The sequence below is a fragment of the Lacerta agilis genome, chromosome 1 (assembly GCF_009819535.1).
Source record: "Lacerta agilis isolate rLacAgi1 chromosome 1, rLacAgi1.pri, whole genome shotgun sequence".
Classification (NCBI taxonomy): Eukaryota; Metazoa; Chordata; class Lepidosauria; order Squamata; family Lacertidae; genus Lacerta; species Lacerta agilis.
The window spans coordinates 104,696,778-104,717,774 of NC_046312.1; the positions used below are offsets into that span (position 1 = coordinate 104,696,778).

General features: G+C 44.9%; 1 protein-coding gene across 2 annotated transcripts in view; it reads left to right on the top strand.

The window, feature by feature from the left end:
• Positions 1-20,620, top strand: part of TANK (TRAF family member associated NFKB activator) — a 36,074-nt gene extending 15,454 nt beyond the window's left edge. Inside the window, exons 6-10 of one of the 2 annotated variants that reach the window (XM_033165842.1) lie at positions 10,030-10,209; positions 11,266-11,339; positions 12,427-12,512; positions 14,528-15,108; positions 20,408-20,620. In XM_033165842.1, coding sequence (XP_033021733.1) covers positions 10,030-10,209; positions 11,266-11,339; positions 12,427-12,512; positions 14,528-15,108; positions 20,408-20,581 — 1,095 coding nt within the window. In that variant the 3' untranslated portion in view covers positions 20,582-20,620. Of the gene's footprint in view, positions 1-10,029; positions 10,210-11,265; positions 11,340-12,426; positions 12,546-14,527; positions 15,109-20,407 lie in introns of both variants that reach the window. The other variant, XM_033165834.1, reaches the window with a different exon arrangement.
• Positions 20,621-20,997: the final 377 nt, after the last annotated feature.

The window sequence follows — 20,997 nt, forward strand, 5'->3', positions numbered from 1 at the left end:
TGTAGCTCATAGGAAGCGTGGGAGTGAGCCGACTACTTAAGAAAGCTACTCCCCTATTCCATTGCGTCTGCAACAATTGTGTTGGGCGCGTGGTTGCTGTACTCGTCTTGTTCCTGTGTTCCTGGTTCGTATCTGACTGACTTGGCTTGTTCTGACTTGGACTGTTTCTGACTTCGGCTTTTCTTGACCCCAATACTGTTACCTGACTTCGGCTGGCTTCTGACCTGGACTGTTGACCTTGGCTTATCTCGTCCTGACTGCTGCGCTGCAGCACACCAACTTGTTGTCGCCCTGACAGATTGCAGACGCCTACAAACCCTCTTGCTCTGTGAGTATGACAGAACAGGGGGCTGCTGGGGGGTCTCCCACAACCCCTCCTCCTTCTCCACAAGCACAGATAGACCAGCTGCAGGAGACTGTACAGCAATTGTTACGAGCTAATCTGGTGCTTCAAGGACATGTGGAACAGTTGACTATTGCTGTGAACACCCAGCAAGCACAGCATGGCTCAGCAGGAGTTCTACCTCCTCGGCCTCCCCCTGTGTTACCACCTGCAAAATTCAAGGGGGACAGGCAAGAGTTTCCAGCTTTTAAGGCACAGGCCATGCTGTACATTCGAGTAAGGGAAGCAGAGTTTGGTTCTCCTGAGGCCAAAGTGGCATTCTTGATCAGTTTGTTGGAAGGAACTGCCAGGCGTTGGGTGACACCTATGCTGGTGGGCAATCACCCTCACTTGAGGGACTATGACCGTTTCCTGGAGGACATGACGAATATGTTTGAGGACAGACAGAGGAAAGCAGCCAACACCCGGAAGCTCTTGCAGCTCCAGCAGGGTGATGGGCCTTTAATGGACTATGTTACGGAGTTTTGCCTCCTCTCTCAGGAACTGGGGTGGAATGAAGAGGCCCTGTTAGCGCACTTCAAGGCGGGGCTCCAGGATGACATACTGGATGAGATGGCCAGGGTCGGGCCCCCTAGTTCCCTGGATGCCGCCATTCAACTCAGTGCCCAAATCGATGAACGCCTGCAGGGGAGAAGGAGAGAAAGAAGGATGGCGCACAGGCCACCAGGGAAGGAGGAACCTCTGCCCTTCGCACCTCCCCGCCCGGTGAGAGCAAGTCCTTCTGACCCGCCAGCTGAAGAACCCATGCAGCTTGGGGCAGTGCGGGGGCCGTTGACAGGGGCTGAGAAGGAGCGGCGACGCAGAGAGCGACTTTGCTTGTACTGTGGCAAGGGGGGTCATTTTGTTCGCAACTGTCCAGCAAAGAGCGTTGCCAGCTCTCGCCCTGTAGCCGGTGTGGGGGAAGGGTCTGGTACTAATCCCCAGCCACAGGGAAACACCAACTCCCAGCTCTGGTAGAGGCCACAGGGCTGGGAAGGGTTTGGATCTCTGAACCACAATGGCCTACCCCTTCGCCTCCTCCGTTAGCCATTCCAAGCCTGGTTTTGAATGCACTGCTACGATTTCCAGATGGGCACCAGGTGCGAGTGTTGGGCTTGGTCGACTCAGGTGCCTCAAACAACTTTCTAGATGAGGGCGTAGCCCAGCAGCTAGGGCTGGAGACTCGAAAGTTGGAGGTACCATTGACTGTGCACACCATCGACGGCCGTCCCCTGCTCTCCGGTGCTGTTACCCATGCCACCGCACCCTTGATGCTGGAGTTACCGGGACACCGAGAACAAATAGTCCTGTATCTAGCCAAGATGTCTGCGGCTCCGCTGGTGCTGGGAATGCCATGGCTGACGCAACATGACCCGTCCATTGCGTGGGGGCAGCGCTCCCTTGTGTTTGCTTCAGCGTATTGTCGGCATCATTGCCTGGGAAAGCGGAATGTCGAAAGGGAAACAGCAGCACAGGGGGCACAAGAGGGAACTCTCACAGGAATGGAGAGTCAGCTACCAGTGGAGTACCACGCCTTCCAAGACGTGTTTTGCGAAAAGGAGGCGGACCAGTTACCACCCCATCGGCCGTATGACTGCAAAATTGACCTCCTTCCAGGCTCACAACTGCCCACGAGTCGGCTTTATCCAATGTCCGAAACAGAACTGGTGGCATTGCGGGAATTCTTGGACAAAAATCTGGCCAGAGGGTTCATCAGGCCCTCAAAGGCACCGGGCGGTGCGCCTGTCCTATTTGTGAAGAAAAAAGGCTCCTCTGAGTTGAGGCCTTGCATGGACTACAGGAAGTTGAACCGCATCATTGTTCCAGTCCGTTACCCCTTGCCGCTCATTGGTGAGTTGTTAGAGAGGTTGCGTGATGCACAATTTTATACAAAGTTGGACTTACGAGGTGCCTACAATTTAATCCGTATACGAGAAGGGGATGAATGGAAAACCACTTTCAATACTCGGTACGGTAGCTTCGAGCACTTGGTGATGCCCTTCGGAATACAATCGGGAACTGCGACGTTCCAGGCCTTCATAAACCACGTGTTGGCAGACCTGGTAGACCGGTTTGTGGTGGTTTATTTGGATGACATTCTGATCTATTCAGAAAATCTGACACAGCATGTGCAACATGTACGGACTGTGCTGCAAAGGCTGAGGGAACATCGCTTGTATGCGAAGTTAGAAAAGTGTCAATTTCACGTCTCCTCGGTAGACTTCTTGGGTTATCGTCTGACCCCAGAGGGCATAAAAATGGACCCTGCCAAGGTACAAAGTGTGCGTTCTTGGCAGGCCCCGCGGACAAAGAAGGACCTTCAACGGTTCTTGGGGTTTGCGAATTATTATAGGAAGTTCCTGCCCAAGTACTCCTGGCTCACGGCACCCCTCACTGATTGCTTGAGGGGTAAGAAACCGTTTCAGTGGACTGAAGAGGCGCAACAAGCCTTTGTACGCCTCAAGGCCTTGTTCTCAGCCGAGGCGTACCTGGCCCATGCAGATCCCCGACGGCCTTTCATAGTAGAGACCGATGCCTCTGATAGAGCCATTGGAGCAGTGTTGCTGCAAGCTGACAAAGAAGGGTTCTTGCGGCCTTGCGCCTTCCATTCCCGGAAGTTGAACGATTCAGAAAAGAACTATACAATCTGGGATAAAGAACTATTAGCCATCAAAGATGCCTTCGCAGCCTGGAGGCACTTCCTGGAGGGCGCCCAGCACCTGATAGAGGTCCGTACCGACCACCGTAACCTAGAATACTGGCAGACAGCCCGCCACCTCAATCAGAGACAGATCCGGTGGTCTCAGTTCTTTTCCAGGTTCCATTTTAGGGTAGTATATGTGCCAAGCGAACAGAATAAAGGAGCTGACGCATTGTCCCGGAAGCCAGAATACGGGGATGCCAGTCAAGACCAGGTATGGAGGCACATTCTGCAACCCCACCAGTTGCAGTTAGCCACGGGATCAGCCGTGGCCATCTCTGAATTCCAATGCCACACAGCAGCAGACCCGTTCGCCAGGGACAAACTAGCAGCACTAAGGGAAGGCAATCCCGGGATGGAACTGTTTTCGGAGGAAAATGGTCTACTCTATCACAGAGACGCTCTGTATGTGCCAGACGGAGAACTGCGAGCCAGGGTGCTACGCCAGTGTCATGACTGTCCGACAGCTGGTCACTTTGGGAGGTACAAGACACTGTACCATGTGACGCGTCAGTTTTGGTGGCCGCAAGTGCGGAAGGATGTCTGGGAGTACGTCAGAGCCTGTGATGTTTGCCAGCGCGCCAAGCGACCCCGAGAAGTGCCGGCGGGGCTGCTACAACCACTACCTACTCCAGAGGGGCCGTCGGAGACGATAGCTATGGATTTCATTACTGACCTCCCGGCCTCACAACAACAGACAGTAATCTGGGTGGTTGTAGACCTTTTCACCAAAATGGCCCACTTCATACCCTGTAAGGCGCTGCCGACCGCCCAAGAAACAGCCCGGTTGTTCATTGATCACATTTTCCGACTGCACGGGCTACCCCGTCAAATTGTGTCAGATAGAGGGGCCCAGTTCACTTCCCAGTTCTGGAGGAAAGTCATGCAATTGCTAAAGGTGGAGGTATGCTTGACCTCCGCGCGGCACCCTGAGAGCAATGGCGAGGCGGAAAGGACCAATGCCACACTGCAACAATACCTGCGCTGCTATGTTAACTATCGACAGGACAACTGGGTGAGTCTACTTCCCTTGGCGGAATTTGCATATAACAATGCCTTGCATGCCTCCTCACAACAGTCCCCGTTCTTTGCCAACTATGGGTTCCACCCGCGTGCCTTCCCGTCTCCGGAATCATTACTGCCGCTACCAGCCGCTGATGAATTCGTAGAAGAATTATCAGCTATACAAGGGCTTCTACGAGATCAGCTAGAACGGGCCAAGGAGAACTATAAGAGAACGACGGATGCTCACCGCCAACCTGGCGCAGATATCAAGGTGGGGGACAAGGTATGGCTGTCTACACGAGACCTGCCGCAGAAAGGTCGCTGCAAGAAGTTAGCTCCACAGAGAGTGGGGCCATTCGAGGTAGTACAGCAGATCAACCCTGTGGCCTTCCGGCTCCGCCTACCGGCTACAATGCGGATTCACCCGGTGTTCCACCGTTCACTGTTATCGCCAGCGATACCAGCACACCGCTATCAACCTGTCAAAGAGATACCACCGCCCGTCACGGTGGATGGGGAAGTGGAGTACGAAGTGGAACAGATCCTGGACTCCCGGTGGCGACGGCGGAAGCTGCAATATCTCATTGCCTGGAAGGGGTATGGGCCGGAGGCAAACTCCTGGGAAGATGCAGAGCTTGTCCATGCCCCAGCACTACAGAAAACCTTCCACGCGCAGCACCCAACTCGGCCTAGACCACCAGATTGGGAGGAGGAGAGCTGCTCTGGAGAGGGGGGTGATGTCAGGGTCGAGTCAGATGAGGAGGAGTGGTGGCAAGCCCCCCCTGACAAGGCAGCACCCACAGAGGAATCTGAGGAATTCGTACCTGGGGAAGACTGGTGGCGGCATTCCTCAGAAGAGGAGGAATCTGATAGAGAGGAGGAGGAAAGACAAGAGCGAGAGGAAGAAGTGGGGGCAGGAGCAGGTCCCAGTCCAGAGCGGAATCAGCCGATCCCCTCTCCTCCTCCCTTCTCAGCTGTAGAACGCCGAGCTGAGAAGCGAAGGCGGCAATTAGAGACAGCTGTAGCTCATAGGAAGCGTGGGAGTGAGCCGACTACTTAAGAAAGCTACTCCCCTATTCCATTGCGTCTGCAACAATTGTGTTGGGCGCGTGGTTGCTGTACTCGTCTTGTTCCTGTGTTCCTGGTTCGTATCTGACTGACTTGGCTTGTTCTGACTTGGACTGTTTCTGACTTCGGCTTTTCTTGACCCCAATACTGTTACCTGACTTCGGCTGGCTTCTGACCTGGACTGTTGACCTTGGCTTATCTCGTCCTGACTGCTGCGCTGCAGCACACCAACTTGTTGTCGCCCTGACAGAAGACAAGGATGGAAGATATGTGCATGCACCTTACCCTGTATGCATCAAGAGGACTACACATGGGCCCATACAATCCAATATTTGGAAAATGGTGCTTAGTTGCTAGATCCATGTCTGAATCCAGTCTTGATATCTATTTTTAATTTCACAAAAGCTTTGAAAGGCTAATAGTAGGAGACAAGGGTTAAGTTCTACCTTTGATAGAGGGCTTTGCATTTTCTCTTTTTTTTGGTTTTGGTTTTATTTAGATTTTTGGGTTTTTTATATGTATAATGAAAACAATTCAATTAAGTTTAATAGGGGAGGGAGAAAGGCTAACATGGTCACAGCTTTCTTGCTAAATGTGATTTATAAAACTAGAGTTACAATGACTTGAATCCAGAAGGAGTTGCTTCCCACCTCCATCACTTGGAAGCCCATAAAACCCTGAACTGAGATAGGAAGAGCTGCCGCATAAAGCATACCTTAGAGCAGGCATGTCTACCTATCTGGAGACTGCGATCTACTCCCGGTATAATAAAACTGGCAGTGATCTACCCATTGTCATTGCCCAGCTTTTTTATGAGGAGAGAACAGAGTTGTTAAGCTTTGGGGGGGGCTGGCAATCGCTAAGGATCCTGAGATCGACCAGGAACACCCCATGATTGACCAGGAGATCGCGATTGACCGATTGGACATGCCTGCCTTAGAGCAATCTGTTTAAGTCCGCCTGGTCGGACTACAATTTGCCATGATGGCCAAAGGCTCTTTGGAGATGAAAGTGTGATCTTGTAACATCTCAATACAGTCATACCTTGGTTGTTAAACAGATGCAAACCAAGGCGCGGCTTATGATTGGCTGATTGGCCCCGGAAACAATTGACAACAGCCGAAACGGACGTTTGGCTTCCAAAAAACGTTTGCAAACTGGAACACTTACTTCCGGGTTTGTGGCGTTTGGGAGCCAAAACGTCCGAGTGCCAAGGCATTCAACAACCAAGGTACAAGTGTCTTCACATTAATGGAACATGGGTGGTGCTTTGATGCCACATTTCTAGACCTCCAGCTGAAAATTGCTTGGATGATCAAACGTCTGGGAGGATGTGAGCAGCCACAGGTGACTGTAGAGAAAAGCCCCTTGCATCTATTGCATCAAACCAAGTCTGTCCCGAGTAACCTTACTGAGTTTCTTTCCGTCTGACACTGAGTCATTGAAGATAATTGCCTTAGGATTACTTCGCACATTGCGTTTTTAAAGAGCGCACCTAAAATATAAATTGTGAATGCAGCCAACAGGTGTTTAGAAACAGCTACACTTGTCAGAGAGATGGCACCGAGAGAGATGAGATTGCCGAGGCTTCCTGTTGAGAGTACGCTTTTGTTTTGTTTTGTCGCTGTTAGAATTGGCTGAGCATCAGACCCGTTCTGACTGCCAGGGCTGTGCATGAAACAACAGGCCTGAGAAGCAATGGCCTGGTGCAGTGGGGCTCTGGGTGCATGGTCAGGGCTTAGGTACAATATTTCCCTGTGTATAATACGCCCCCGTGTATAAGACACTCCTTATTTTTGGAGACTCAGAATTAAGAAAATGAGGGGAGATTGCTCAGAGTTGTTGAGCTTTTTTGGGGGGATGATTTGCCCAGAGTTCTTTACCTGCCTGACCAACACTTCTGATCTCATGTGACACAGAAGCCACCAATCGTCTAACGAGAGCCAGTGTAGTGTAGTGGTTAAGAGCGGTAGACTCGTTATCTGGGGAACCGGGTTCGTGTCTCCGCTCCTCCACATGCAGCTGCTGGGTGACCTTGGGCTAGTCACACTTCTCTGAAGTCTCTCAGCCCCACTCACCTCACAGAGTGTTTGTTGTGGGGGAGGAAGGGAAAGGAGAATGTGAGCCGCTTTGAGACTCCTTCGGGTAGTGAAAAACGGGATATCAAATCCAAACTCTTCTTCTTCTTCTTCTGCTTGCCGTCAGCTGCCGCCAATCACCCGTACAATTGCCGCAGCAGCAGCCAATAGACAGCAGCCATTGCCGCAGCCACCAATCCCCCACACTATCACTGCTTACAATCTCCTGGTCGCAGTAGCAAACAATCCCCTGTGCCCCCCACACCGCACTACCCATGTATAAGATGACCCCAATTTTTTCACATTATTTTAACATGAAAAACCTCGTCTTATACACTGAAAAGTACAGTATTTCCCAGCAAGGTCCTTTTCTGGCTCTCCTGGAGTGGGGTGTGGAATGCGCCAAGCTTAGCTGGCTTCATGGAGCCGCTTTGCCTGCCTCGGGTGCCATCCTCACACTGGGTAGACACGCTGGCGGCCTTCATTCCTGTGAAGTGTTTGAATTGGCCCCTCAGCCCAGTAGAAGTCACAAAGGGAAAAGGAGTTTGTGAGTCAGAGGGTGGTGCTGTAAGAACATTTGCTAGCCCTCTTTTTCTCTTGCTTGCATAAAGGTTCTCCTTTATGTTTGGTCCTGCTTTACACTTAAAAGAGCCAATCTCTCATTAGGCTTCTGTTATTTTTGCCATTTGCATGGAGTGCAGCAATAACAAAAGGACGGTATTTAGCGTGGTGTGACTGAGAGCCAAAACTCCTGCAAGGAATCTTTTCCTCAGCTCTCAGTGGAGGGACTGACCAGCATTGTGGGAGGAGCTGTAAGCGGTGTTGGCCAAATAACACGCTCTGGCCATCACGGTCAGATGAACCTCTTTATTTTAACCAAATATAAGTGTCTGGTGAAGGACGTTGCTTACTTTGACAATATCGTTTTATTTTTCAGAGTTTGAACAGTAGCAAATTTATTTCATGGTTTTTCTCTTCCCAATTCCTTGCTGAGTCTTCCCTCCCCCTTCCCCACCCCCTCAGTTTTTGTATAGAATGTCATCCTATACAGAAAATTAATGGCTTAACAATGCAGGAGGCGACTTTTTAAAAGCCTTAATTTATCCCATTTTGAAGTTTTATAGCTTGAGTCTTGCAAAAATCCTAAGTCATTAAGTGCTAAATAGCTACGTTCCAACTGTTCCAGAAATTACAACCCTTGAAGACTATTGTCACCTCCTTTAAATGTACTTTATCTTGATTCCAGCACATCCTAAAACTAATTAAATATTAGTGAACAGAGTGTATAAATGGAATGAGACAACATTTCCCACATTTATAGGCACTAATATGCACGCCGCTAGGGTGACTATTTTCAGTATTCAAAATAACGCACAATTGTTTTGAATAATTGTCCACAATGAGGTGTAGCTTCATGCTGCTATAAATGGTTATTAATTATTTCAGCCTAACCTGATGGTTAGTATGTACAGCGCTGGTTTCATTTTAAGGATATATAAAGAAAGGACCAGCTTGATCAGACCATTCTAGTCCAGCATCTCATTTGCTACAGTAGCCAACCAGGTGTCTGTAGGAAGCCCCCAAGCATATTCACCCCTCTCCCATTGTGGCTCCACAGGAACTGGTATTCAGAGGCATGCTGAACCACGAAGAGAGCCTTATCATATACAAATTTGTCTAATCCCATTTTAAAGGCAACTTAAATAGGTGGCCATCGCAATAGCAAATTCCATAGCTCAATTGTGTGCTTCATTTATTTATTGAGTTTCCATCCTGCGCTTCCCACCCCCAGCCCCCAGGAGGGTGACAAACGCATCTGCAACAAAACAGTTATTTAAAGAAAAGCATTCTATGAGGAAGCATGTTTTGTCTATCCTAAATCTCCCAGCGTTCACCTCTGTTGGATGGCCTCCTCGTTCTTGTATTAAGAAAGAGACAGAAAGAAAGACTTCTCTCTGTCTTACCTGGTACTTTCTCCATAGTATTTATTTTAAAGCAAACTATAGACTTCTTTGACTCAGAAATACCATCCCCCCGCTCCAATGATATTTTTGGAAGGAAGAATATTTAATTTTTTTTGCTTTTGGAGGGTATCAGGAAAGAGTATTTTCCTCCACCAAAGGGAGACGCGAGATGGAAATTTGCTAAAAAGCTGAGGAGATCCAAGTGTGTGGATCAGGCTGTATTTTGAGTACGACAACTAATTATATGTCTGAGGTGGTTGTTGTTTTCACCCATGTGTAACATCTACAGTGAAGTAAGGAAAACGAAAACTGGCCTGAATTTGAAATAGCTGCAAGACCGCACAGGTTTAAAATTTCCCATAGAAACGATATGCTTTGAGGTTCTTTACAATCAAGCAGCATGTAAGTCATACTAAATAAATAAATTTATACACCTCACTTGCCTTTCTCCCCCCTGCCCCCCCATACTTTGAATTCCCAAATATTGTAACCTTTCTTCATAGGGGAGCTGCTTTAGCCACCTGATCATTTTGCCTTGCCCCCTTCTGAACCTTCCCCAGATCTGCAATATCCTTTTGGAAGTGCACAAGCCAGAACTGTATGCCAGATTCCAAGTACTGGGTGAGGCCATACATCTGCATAAATGTGTTGGCGATTTTGGCAGCTTTTGTTTTCGATCCTTTCTCTAATGATCCCTGACGTGGAATTTGCCTTTTTCACAGATTGCTAAGACTTAATTTAGCCTCTACAGTAGTAGTCTATTCTGCAACGGCATTCCTCAAAGACTGAGAAATTAGCCAACTGTGCTGTATGTGCTTCTTTCTGTTTCAGGAACAATTGGAGGGTGAGAGTGTAAAGTTAAAGGAAACCGAAGAGGAAAGCAATTTAAAAGAAAGGAAATTTGAATCTATTATCGCCATCAAAGAAGATGAAATACGGCTTCTGAAGAAACAGCTGAAAGAAATAAGTGAGGCACAAAATTCCATGCCAGGACCAAGAAACGAGAAAGAGGTAAGATTATCAAGGGGAAGGAGACCCAAATCTCTGCCTATAAATAACACTGTATGCACATGGAAATGGTTCGTGCAGATGATCCTTGTAGAATGAGGATTAAGCAATGTATTTGTGCTCTTTGGCGCATGTGTATTATGCACATGCTCTATTCCCTCCCCCTTGTTGCATATAATTTGGGAACAGTCGTTTTTCAAATGCTTTTCTACCTGTCGCGGAGTATGGTTTTGGAAAGCCAGTGCACATTCAGCCTTGCCTTTTGTGTCTGTGCTTCAGAGACGAATATGTTAGCTTCATTTTGCCAGACAACCTTTCAAAGTTTCTGAACGCCATATAAAAGACGGATTACCGTAACAACTTCAGTTTCAGGCTTTTGAATAAAACGCCCATGTAATACTGAGCTAACCCACAAGGTGGTAGTCAAATATAATAACTTCTCTTCATGCACGATAAAACACACGGTCTCAGCCCTGGCCCAGCTTATTGAAGGTATGTAGTAGAGTCTCTGCTGATAGTTTTATGGCTATATATATATATATATATATATATATATATATATATATATATATATATATTTTCTCTGGTATGGGGCTATGATCTGATGTGTAGAATATGTGGATACCGGAAAACATTGAAGCAAAAATATTCCATAAAAAGGGGGGTGAATAATGACAAAATCTTCTAATGAAAAGGAAATGAAGCTCAGAGAATTAACTGTTGGAGCTGCAGATTAACTATGTCCTATGTGTAAGCTCTGTATCAGTGCATGTAGCATCTCCCACTCATCTCAACATGCACCCAAATACTTTGGGAATCTTCTGGCGCCTTCATGTAAATGAGGGTGTGGACACGTTCGATTTCCATCTAAGACATTTTCCAAGCCATTATTTAGAACGATTGCATTTTACTTTTTTTGTTGTTAAAAGGGAAGGGGAAGTCGAGTGTCATTGTTAAGTTGCTACTGTATGAGCCTGTTTAATGTGTTGATTCATTTTGTTAGGCTGTTATAAATGCAAGCTTCTTCCTTTGTTTATACTTGCGATCTTTTTTAAAAAGGCAAGGAATGGAAAACATGCTTCATCTAGGCAGGAATCATCTCCAGGGGCCTTCAGTACAGATGCCTGTGAAAGGTACATCACGCTTATTCCTGCCCCCCTCCCTCCTTATTTTATTTTTTTATTTAAGGAACCTGTTTTCTTTTTAGTAATCCTCTCATGTTTAGCCTCATTCTCTGATTTTTAAAAAAAGTCAGGAGCGGTCCTGTTCTCACTTGCCACCGCTAAATATTGAAAAAAAGGTATCTAGAGCCACTTCTGGGCATTGGCAGGTTTGGTCAAAGAAGAGGCTGCAACCCTGTGCCTCAGCACGGCCCTCATCGCTTTCTCTGTCCCCTGAATGTAAAGTCAGGATGGAAGATCAAGTGTCACCCTGTGCGCCAAAAGCCCTCGCTTGCCCCCTTTAGTGTTCATGAACCTGCTTCACCTGGGCGTTGTAGCCCTGAAACAAGGAGGGACTCGGGAGCTGAGCTGGAGCTCCCCAATACAGAGCTTCTGTCACTATGGAGGGGGAACAGGCAAAGCCTGCCAATTCCTGCCCTACTAGGGCCTCTCGTGCTATGTACTACAGCATCCCTGCTCAGGGTTTGCCTTTCTCCATCCATGGCAGAGACTGCTTGTGAAAGGTGCACACTGCCATTCTTGGAGCACTCGTTGTTGTTGTTGTTGTTGTTTTAATCAAAGCAACGTGCTTGGGATTTTAGCACACATCTATCTGCACCGTTTCCCTAGTATAAATTGGCTCCCAGTCACTGGTATTAAGGCCTATTGGAGGAAGAGAGAGAAAAATATGAGTGCAGTACCTATCCCATGCCTATATGTTTGTTTTCCCCAGAGGGGGTCATAGCAGCCATTTAGATCGAGGAGGCTGTGCAGGGGGAAATGGTTAAATGCAGTCAAAATGGGAGACAACAACACACACGCCGGCTGCTTTACAGATTCTTGTTTTTCTTATAAAGCAAAAACAAAACAAAAAACGCTGCAATATCAGGTCGCAGATCTCGTATGTCGTGTCTCTTTCCATTCCCTGAGTCTGGCTTTCAGGTATAGGGGGTGCCAAATTTTCAGGTATAGGGGGTGCTTGATAAAGACAAAAGAGTGGAACAGAATGTGGTGCTTTACATCTGAAATAATGTATTTTTATTCATTTCATTTTTGAAAGGGATGAACTGGAGGCTATTTTCTGGGGCATGAAGGAAGAATTTCATCACATACGCGTACTAGCTAAAGCACAGACGGACCAGCTGAGTAAATTTAAACTACGGAGAGAACCTGTAACTGGTATCGCTTTACTGCAGCTCTTACTGTGATTCAGCTGTTTCAGCTGGGAAAAACAAAACCATGCTTCGTTTTTGGAATATGATGTATATGATGCATGCGCTTTCCAACGCTATCCGGGACTAGTCCTGACTTCTGTGTGGCGCTCTATAATTGATGAAATGGTCCTACGTTACAATAACCCTGGTGACCGAAATATAAAAAGAAATGTGTGTGTGTTTGATAGAAAGAGAGAGGGAGAGAGCACACACGTCACTTCTGCAGTGTGATGCGACTGTTCATTTTGCTGCAAGTGCATGTCTTGAGAAGCTGCCGGTTGCCTTGTATTTGTTGACCTATCTGCTTGCAACACAGTGAACACTCTTTCTTTCCTTCGCCGGTGAATGGTGCCCCTGTTTTCTCTCTCCCACACACCTATCTGCCGTACAGAGATCACCTCCGTTCGATAACAACATGATCAGTGACGCTGCCTTTAGTTATCTGGCTAGGAGCAAAAATATAGATCGGAATTTATATGACAGGTTTTTGGCCTGTGTGTGGAAAGGAGAGGATGCAGATACCTATCGGAGTGCAGTTTAATATCTGCTTTGTGCATGCCTGTGGTTTTCCACACAACATTAGATGCTCAATTTCTGTTGAAGCAGGAGAGCGGAGCACCTGTCTGTAACATAAACTGATTTCGGCAGGGCTTGTGCACCAATGCACTGAGCTCGTTGCATGCACTTTGAATTAATGCATTTTGTTTTGGAGATTAAAGGTGCAATGCTAGGCATGTCTGCTTAGAATGAATCCCCGCTGAGCTCAATGAGGCTTGCTCCCAGGTACGGTAACTGGATATGGGATTGCAGCCTAATTCTGTTTAATGTCTTTATTTTATAAACATTTTTCAATCCTTCTCCTAAGAGACCAACACCTGCCTAATCCAGCACTCCCAACAGTGGCTGATTATATGCTTCTGGAGAGCTCCCAGTCTTTGATCTAAACCACTGGTTTTGTTCCTGCTCAAAACCTTGTATATCACACTTCTAACAGTAACTGCACCTAATTTCTAGTACTGGCATTTACAGCTAACTTCATTGCACAGTATCCATAGGAAGAGGCCAGCATGTGCTGAGCTGGTGATAGCCATGTTACCGCTCACTCGAGAGATCAGTTCAGTTCAGGTTTGCCTTTTTGGTGCGCCACAGTTAACCTGCATTTAAGTTGCATTTTTTGTAGCTTGCCAAAAGTGGACTGAAGGCAGCCTGTGGCAAATGGATGGGCACAGCCAGACACTAGACGTGTTTTGAAATGGTTGCATAAGCCACAGTTCGTTAAGAAACATTCCCCCCCACCCACCCAATCCAGTCACCTGTCATTCCTCAGCTAGAGACAAAATATCTGTGATGCAACCCAATTCTTGCCAAAATGAAATCGCAAAAATAGGTAGAGTTATTTATAGTGTCTAGAAAATGTTTTCTGTATAACATGGAATATAAATATCATCATTATATTCTATCTTAAGTAGTGAGAGAGACCCAGCCACCCCCCTGAAAAAGAAGTCTGGCAAATGGATTTTATTTTGAAAAGTTTTAGCCTAACTTGTTTTTAAACATCTAATAGTTTATGAAAATGAAATATTATACAGGTATATCTAATACAGTATTTAAATCTTAATATTTTATGCAAACTGCTTAGAAGTTTTGTTGGTTAAGCGGTATATAAATCTTGTTAGTGGAGGGCATTGGGGGTGGCAAGACACAAGGGCAATTGTGGGGCTTGGATTTTTGGCCCCAAACAAGGGTTCTGGGAATTTTTATTCTTGTACAGGGGAGTCAATGGGTCGGCATGGAGGAGTCACAGTATCAGTCTGTGGTGTGTGTTCTGATAAATTGGCCATGCTGGTGTTTTGGGGGAAATTAAATTTGTCAGGCAGTTGAAGTTACGTGCTTTAAACCAGAGACTTAGGTACTGTTTAATCATTTCCTTTTCACCTGTCTTTACAGAAATTCCATTCTCCACGCCTATCCAGTGCACCGATGAACAAGCAGATGACCTCTGTAATCCTTGGGTTAAAAAGGATCTAAACAGAGGTGTCCCACACTTCCCATCCACCACTCCAAGAGGGATGGGGCAGGACGAGGAAGAAAATTCTGTGGAGTCCCTTTCTCAGTTTAATGTCAAGTTTCCGCCCATAGACAACGATGCTGCTTTCTTGGAAAGCACCCCGGATGCTCCAGGAATCCCCTGCATTGTGATGACTGAGAACATGCTTCCAGATCAGCCGTTTCATAGGGACCTTGGAGACCAGGACGTGAGCTACAGCGAGGTGAAGCGCAACATGTTTGAGGGCCATGGCACTGACTCAAGCACTTCAGCTGCACATAACCTGCCAGCTGCTAGTAAAGCCAAATCTTCAGCCGCCCACACAAACGCACTCGTACAGAGTCCTTTGGACAACCCTCTGTGTTTTCAAGTGCCTTATGCGTACGGCTATGGGGCCACTGTCTTTCCAGATCAAGATATCCCTGAAATAAAACTTCCTTCTTTAGAAGATAACAAGAGCCCTGTTGGAGTCCCTCAGCAGGTATCTGCTGTTTTCCATTTCCTTTTGTGTTTACATATGATGATGATGATGATGATGATGATGATTTTGTAAAGCTGTAAAACTGAGCAGGTAGCTGAACTTGTTCGACCTAATGTATACCCGGTGCAACATTTATTAGGCTACCCCATCTGCCCACTGCTCTGATTCAAAATGTTTGCATTAGCACAACAGCCTGATATCATTGTGCCACCACTGTAATGTCATAATTTGTGATATTGTGTTTAGACCAGCAGCCGGTATTCCCTATTCTAAGCCTTCCATCTGCTGATGCAGCATGCTTTGAAACTAGGCTGCAAGTTAATCTTTTTGGGCCTTCTAGCTAGGGATATTTGAATGACTGAAGAGTATATTTAATCTCATTTTAATAATAATAATAATAATAATTTATAATTTGTACCCCGCCCATCTGGCTGGGTCTTCCCAGCCACTCTGGGCGGCTTCCATCAAATATTAAAATACATTTAAAATATCACAGTTTAAAAACTTCCCTAAACAGGGGAAGACCCCATGTATGTTGACCCCAGGCCAAATGCCCACACAGGCAGTCTGTTGTATACACCTCTCTTCTAGTCAGTGCAGGTTTTCTTGCTGTGCACATTGTAGTTGCATGTGCATAGTCATTTCTGGAATTGTAGAAAACAGGGGAGCTCTGTTTGTTTGTTTGTTTGTTTGTTTGTTTGTTATTACATTTTTATTCTGCCTTTTCTCTATTTGTGCCTATATATTTTTCTCCCACCCCTTTTATCATCTCATAGCTCAGTGCATGCAGGAGTTCACAGATTTAGTCCCTGGCACCTCCCATTAAAAGAAAGTGATGGCAAAGACACATCTCTGCCTGGCAAGCTGCTGCCAGTCAGAGTGGACAGTACAGGGCTATTTGGACAAATAGTCTGACCTAGTAGGAGCCTGATCCCTATGTTCCTAACCCATTGTGGTAGGTTTGGCAGAGAAAGTGACCGAGAGTCAAGGCTGAATGGGGGCTTGAACTCAATGCCTTCTGAGGCCATAACCTGTCACTCTAACCACTGAACAATGCTTCTTGTCATCCATGCTTTGGGGGTCTGCTCTGGATTATGTGCACAGAGGATTATTTTTTTTCAAAAGCCCTTCCACATATTGCACAACTGCTTTTTTAATATGAAGAGAGAAGGTTATGAAAGACACGTGCATGCACTTTTCCATGTTCCAGGGTCAGTTCTAAGTTGATAAATGTTCCTGCTTCAGATGTACAAAACCAATGTTCATTTCTATCAGCTTTCTGCTGAATTTTTGTGTGCATGTAATCCTTCCACATTAGGCAGTTTTGTGAGCAGGCAACGTGTATGGCTTCAATTCGGAAGTGACACCGGTTTGGCTTACTCAAACCTCACCCAAAAAAAAGGTTATTTGCAGCGGCTACTTGCCATTCTCCCATCCGCTTGTCTACTCCTTTCTTTCCACCCCTCACTGCAGGCTGCTTCTCCCCCTACCCCCAATTTTCTTATTTTATTTCTCTCTCTCCTCCTTCATGGCGCTGCCTCTCTAATGTTTAAGAAAAAGGGAGGTGGCCTCTCAAGATCTGTTGCTAGTGGCACATAGGACTTCCTATGGTTTTTTTAGGCTGAAATCCTATACACACTTCTAGGGAGTTAACCCCTTGGAACTTGGCAGGATTAAACCCATGTGCTGCATCTGGTTTAAACCCATGCAAACTTATTTGATGATGATCTGCCATTTTCAGCAGTCACAGAAGGAGAGGATACAGTTTGATCTGAAATGATCCATATTAAAACTGATAAGCATGCCCATTATTTTTTGTAAATACCTCTTAAAAACTCTGCCGTGATCTGCTTAACATACTTACCACGGTGTTACTGTCATCTAAGTCGACTAACCCTGTTGAAAGCAGATGAATTAAAATGCAAGCGTGCGCAGGTTTTAAGAGGCATATTGATCACACTGCGTAGTGTTAATGTAGTCATGAATTACAGTCACCACTTTTATGAGTAATGGATCCTCGCTTACAAATTATTGAAGATTTAATGAGCTACACCTCTTACTTTTCCCCCAAGTTCATTGTAGCACTCTTAATTTTAGACGCATATGCCCAAATTCCTGAGTGTGCCTTCAGTCTATTACATCCTAAAATAATAATGATGAGCTGCACTTTGGTAATGCACTATTTATTATATATTCATACTAGTTTCCTTTTTCCTCCCATATTAGGGCTCTAGATTTTGCATTTGAATTATTTGATGCCTGGATAGTTTTTGCTTTTGTCTTTGCCACACCAAATTCTGAGTTGGGCTGGATCAAAGCAAATGAAACTATTTCTTCTGTTACTACTGAGATTCCTGTGGTTTGTAAATCATCTGTTCGTTCTTCTTCCTCTTTTTCTCCATCATGTCTCCTGCTTGTTCTTTTAACTATTCATTTCTCAATAGATGGCACTCTGCATTGTATATTAAAGCATGTGAAACAGCTGGTATGTGATTGCAAGTTGATAGAGAATCATGCAGTTTTAAAAGTGCATAAGAATTGGTGTTGAACTGTCAGAATGTGCAGGGCGTGAGACTATAAAAATTCATATACTTCGAAAAATAAGGAAAAGCTTACATTTTAAAATATAAGTGGCCTGTGCTATAATTTAGTGGTAGCCAGGAAGCCTTGATATTTTATGTGTCTACATTTGGAGAGACAACTGGTGACAGAAAATGCTTCCAATATCGGTTCGTTGTATACAGGAAGGTCTTTGATTAAAGTTGTGCCTGTTCTCTGATCACCTAGGCAAAAAAAAAAGCCACCGTTCATTTAAAATCTTCTAAATTGACAGCTGCATAGATTTGCTACACATTTTGTTATCTTCCTTGTTGCTTCCTAAATGTTTTCATACCTTTTTAGTTTAAGGGTGTGTTGTTGTCTTTTTAACAGATGCACAATCTCAGCACTTCGAGTCCAGTTAACAATATGGATGCGGAAAGTTTCCATCATTTGAAAATGTGTGCTTAGCCCCCCCCCCTTTTTTTTTAGCAGCAGTAGGGAAAATGTGAAAAACCGAGTCACAACATAATTGCTAAAAATAAAGGTCCCAATTCACAAGGCATGTTAAAAAGGATCTGTCACTGTTAACTGAGAGAGCTGCGATGATAGCCTCATGCTTGCCCATACGAACTGTAGAGCTGGCCTGAAAACCTTTGCAGGCGTCTGATTTGAAATGTACTTCGTAAGACAGTGACAGCAATTCCTGGTGGAGAACATAGCTTCACTTCCACACAAAGACAACTTGGGTCAGCCCGCCATCCTGTCTGCGTGGTAAAAAATGGCCAGGTTGGAGACACATTTAAAGCACCTAACTCCTTGTTATATACTGTTCACCATTGCTGAAATCCTGATAGTGCCATCTTACTTGCCTGATATTCTCTCCCACCCCTCCTGTAGACAAGAGCTTTCTGTCATGCATTTAGTACATGCGTTAACAAATAACAACGAGGAGAGGAAACTTAAATGCAGTGTAATTGGCAACCGTAAGTCATTAGAGCTGTGGCTCTCAGCTGATGTAATAAATTTAGCTCTTCCTTGCAGACACTAAATATAAAAAAAAAACTTGAGCCTGCTTTCTTAGTATATAGCAGTTTCTTAAACACCTGGATTGAAAACTGTAATACTGAAAACAGGAGTAGAGACTGAATTGAAGGATTAGGGTTTTGATTCATCCCTTCATTCTGTGTCTCATCTGGGGAGCTAGTCTAGCAAGCAGGGCTCCTGATTTTGAGACGAACAAACATGAAGAGCATTTTCATCGATGTAAATGTGTGCACGTAGCTCCAGTTCAACACAACACTTCAACATTTGAGTGTTATTTGGCAGGGGGGAGGTTGCATAGATCAATTTATTTTGAGCTATAATTCATCTTTAGGACTGCAAGCGCCTGTAGCTTAGCTCACAAACTGAAAGCCATGTTTTTAAGTGCATGCTTTCTTCAGTATCTTAAAAATAAGCACCAGCATTGATTAATCCAATCAGTTCTCATGTTACCACAACTTCAGTCAGTTAAAAGGCAGATAATTAATTGGTTCACACTTCTAACAATAACATTCTTGCAAATATTCGTAGCCATACTTTTATTGGGTGGGGTTACCAGCAGAGATCCAAAATAAAAATTACAGTAGCAGCTGAATGCCATCTACAATAAAATAATAATAATAAATCCTGAATAAATGTGTGTTAGGCAACAACCCTGCAGTAGAGCGTGCCTGAATCAAGCTCAAAACTCAACGAGTAAAACATTTGCAAGATGAAGCCCTCCAGCTGGTGTGAATTTGATCAAATATTTCAAATACAGCATGCATATTGTGGCCATCTAGTCATGACTCCTATTACAGTTATTAAAACTGCCAGTTTAAATCAAGGTGGAGTTGCAAATAAGTAATTAAAAGCACACTTCCGTAGTGATATTTAAAACACGCGTCAGTGCCTAGACAGGTTTCCGAAGCAATTTACACCAACAGAAAAGTAGACTGTTTGTTAGAACTTGATGTAATTACACCTAATTAGCCGGTGTTCTTCGTGGATTGATGACTGACCAGAGTAAAAATAAAAATAAAAAAGCCACAATAGAAATCTGCTAAGGCATTGTGGCCAGTATTAAATATTGTTTAGACAAAAAAAAATCCCAGAGAAATTGTGAGTGTTCCCCCCCCCTTTTTTTAAATAAACCGCTTCGCTTCAGAATTTTCGAGATCCTGGTATAGTACATAGAAGCTTTGTATGCTCACACTCACATGTACATATGCATACTTCCACATATTAGATATATAAATTATATACATTTTATTTTCAAAAAGCCTTCTGAGCCCAAGTTGCTTGTTCCAGTTCTGAATCCAAGTTGCTTGTATGCCCTCATAAGTTACATGATCAAAGTGATTGGTAAGATATATTTTCTTGGTGTTTTGGTTTTTTTTATAAAAAAAATGGGGATACCACTTCAGTCGTAATCCTCATGTAATTTGAATACCAGTGCCTCAATATAACACTTAGACATGCATTGAAATAGAAAAGTATAGTATATACATTTATCAATCCAGAATTATCAAGAATATATGTTTTAGCTGATGAAAATATTGGCAAGATTTCATTCTAGGAGTATTCATTTGATTTGTTTTTCCCAAACCCAAAGCACATTCTTTAGTCAAATGAAAGGCTGCATATTTAGATATACCTAGCAGCAACAGCAGCCATCCCTAGCTGGTGAAATATTTGCATTCATAACTCTTCTTTTTCTACCTTCTGCTTCTTACAGCCACTCTGGGAGCCATATCACACTCAAGACAATGACGTATTGGCACTTCCTTCTGCAGACTCGGAACTTGATCAGACTGGAATATGTGAATTCTGTCAGAAAGTTTTTCCGCCCTCTAGTACATCAGAGGACTTTCTGAGGCATCTGAATTCACACTTCAACTTGAAGTCCTAGTGTCACCCGAGTACAGATTTTTTGTTGTTGTTGTTCTTGCTGCTGCTGCTGCTGTTGTTGAAACCAGGTGTTGCTGTACTTTGATTCCAGCCCAATTGCGCATTGAAATTCCAGGGCTTTGCGCAACATCTATACCAGAACCGACCCGGAGCTATGTTAATACAATTTAAGCCAATTTCAAATGCAGAAAATGAAAATAAATGCAAGGGCATATCTTCCTGAGAACCAGGGGTTGGGAAGAACTGAAGATTGCGACTATCTGTTCGGGGGGGGGGGGGAGAGAGAGAGAAGGACTTGACTTGACAACTATAACACCATTGTGCCTTTGCTTTCACTTTTATTCACTGGAATCTTTTTGACCATCGAAAGAAATATTTACTTTTGCCATCATGAGTGATACAGTACTGAACTCCAGC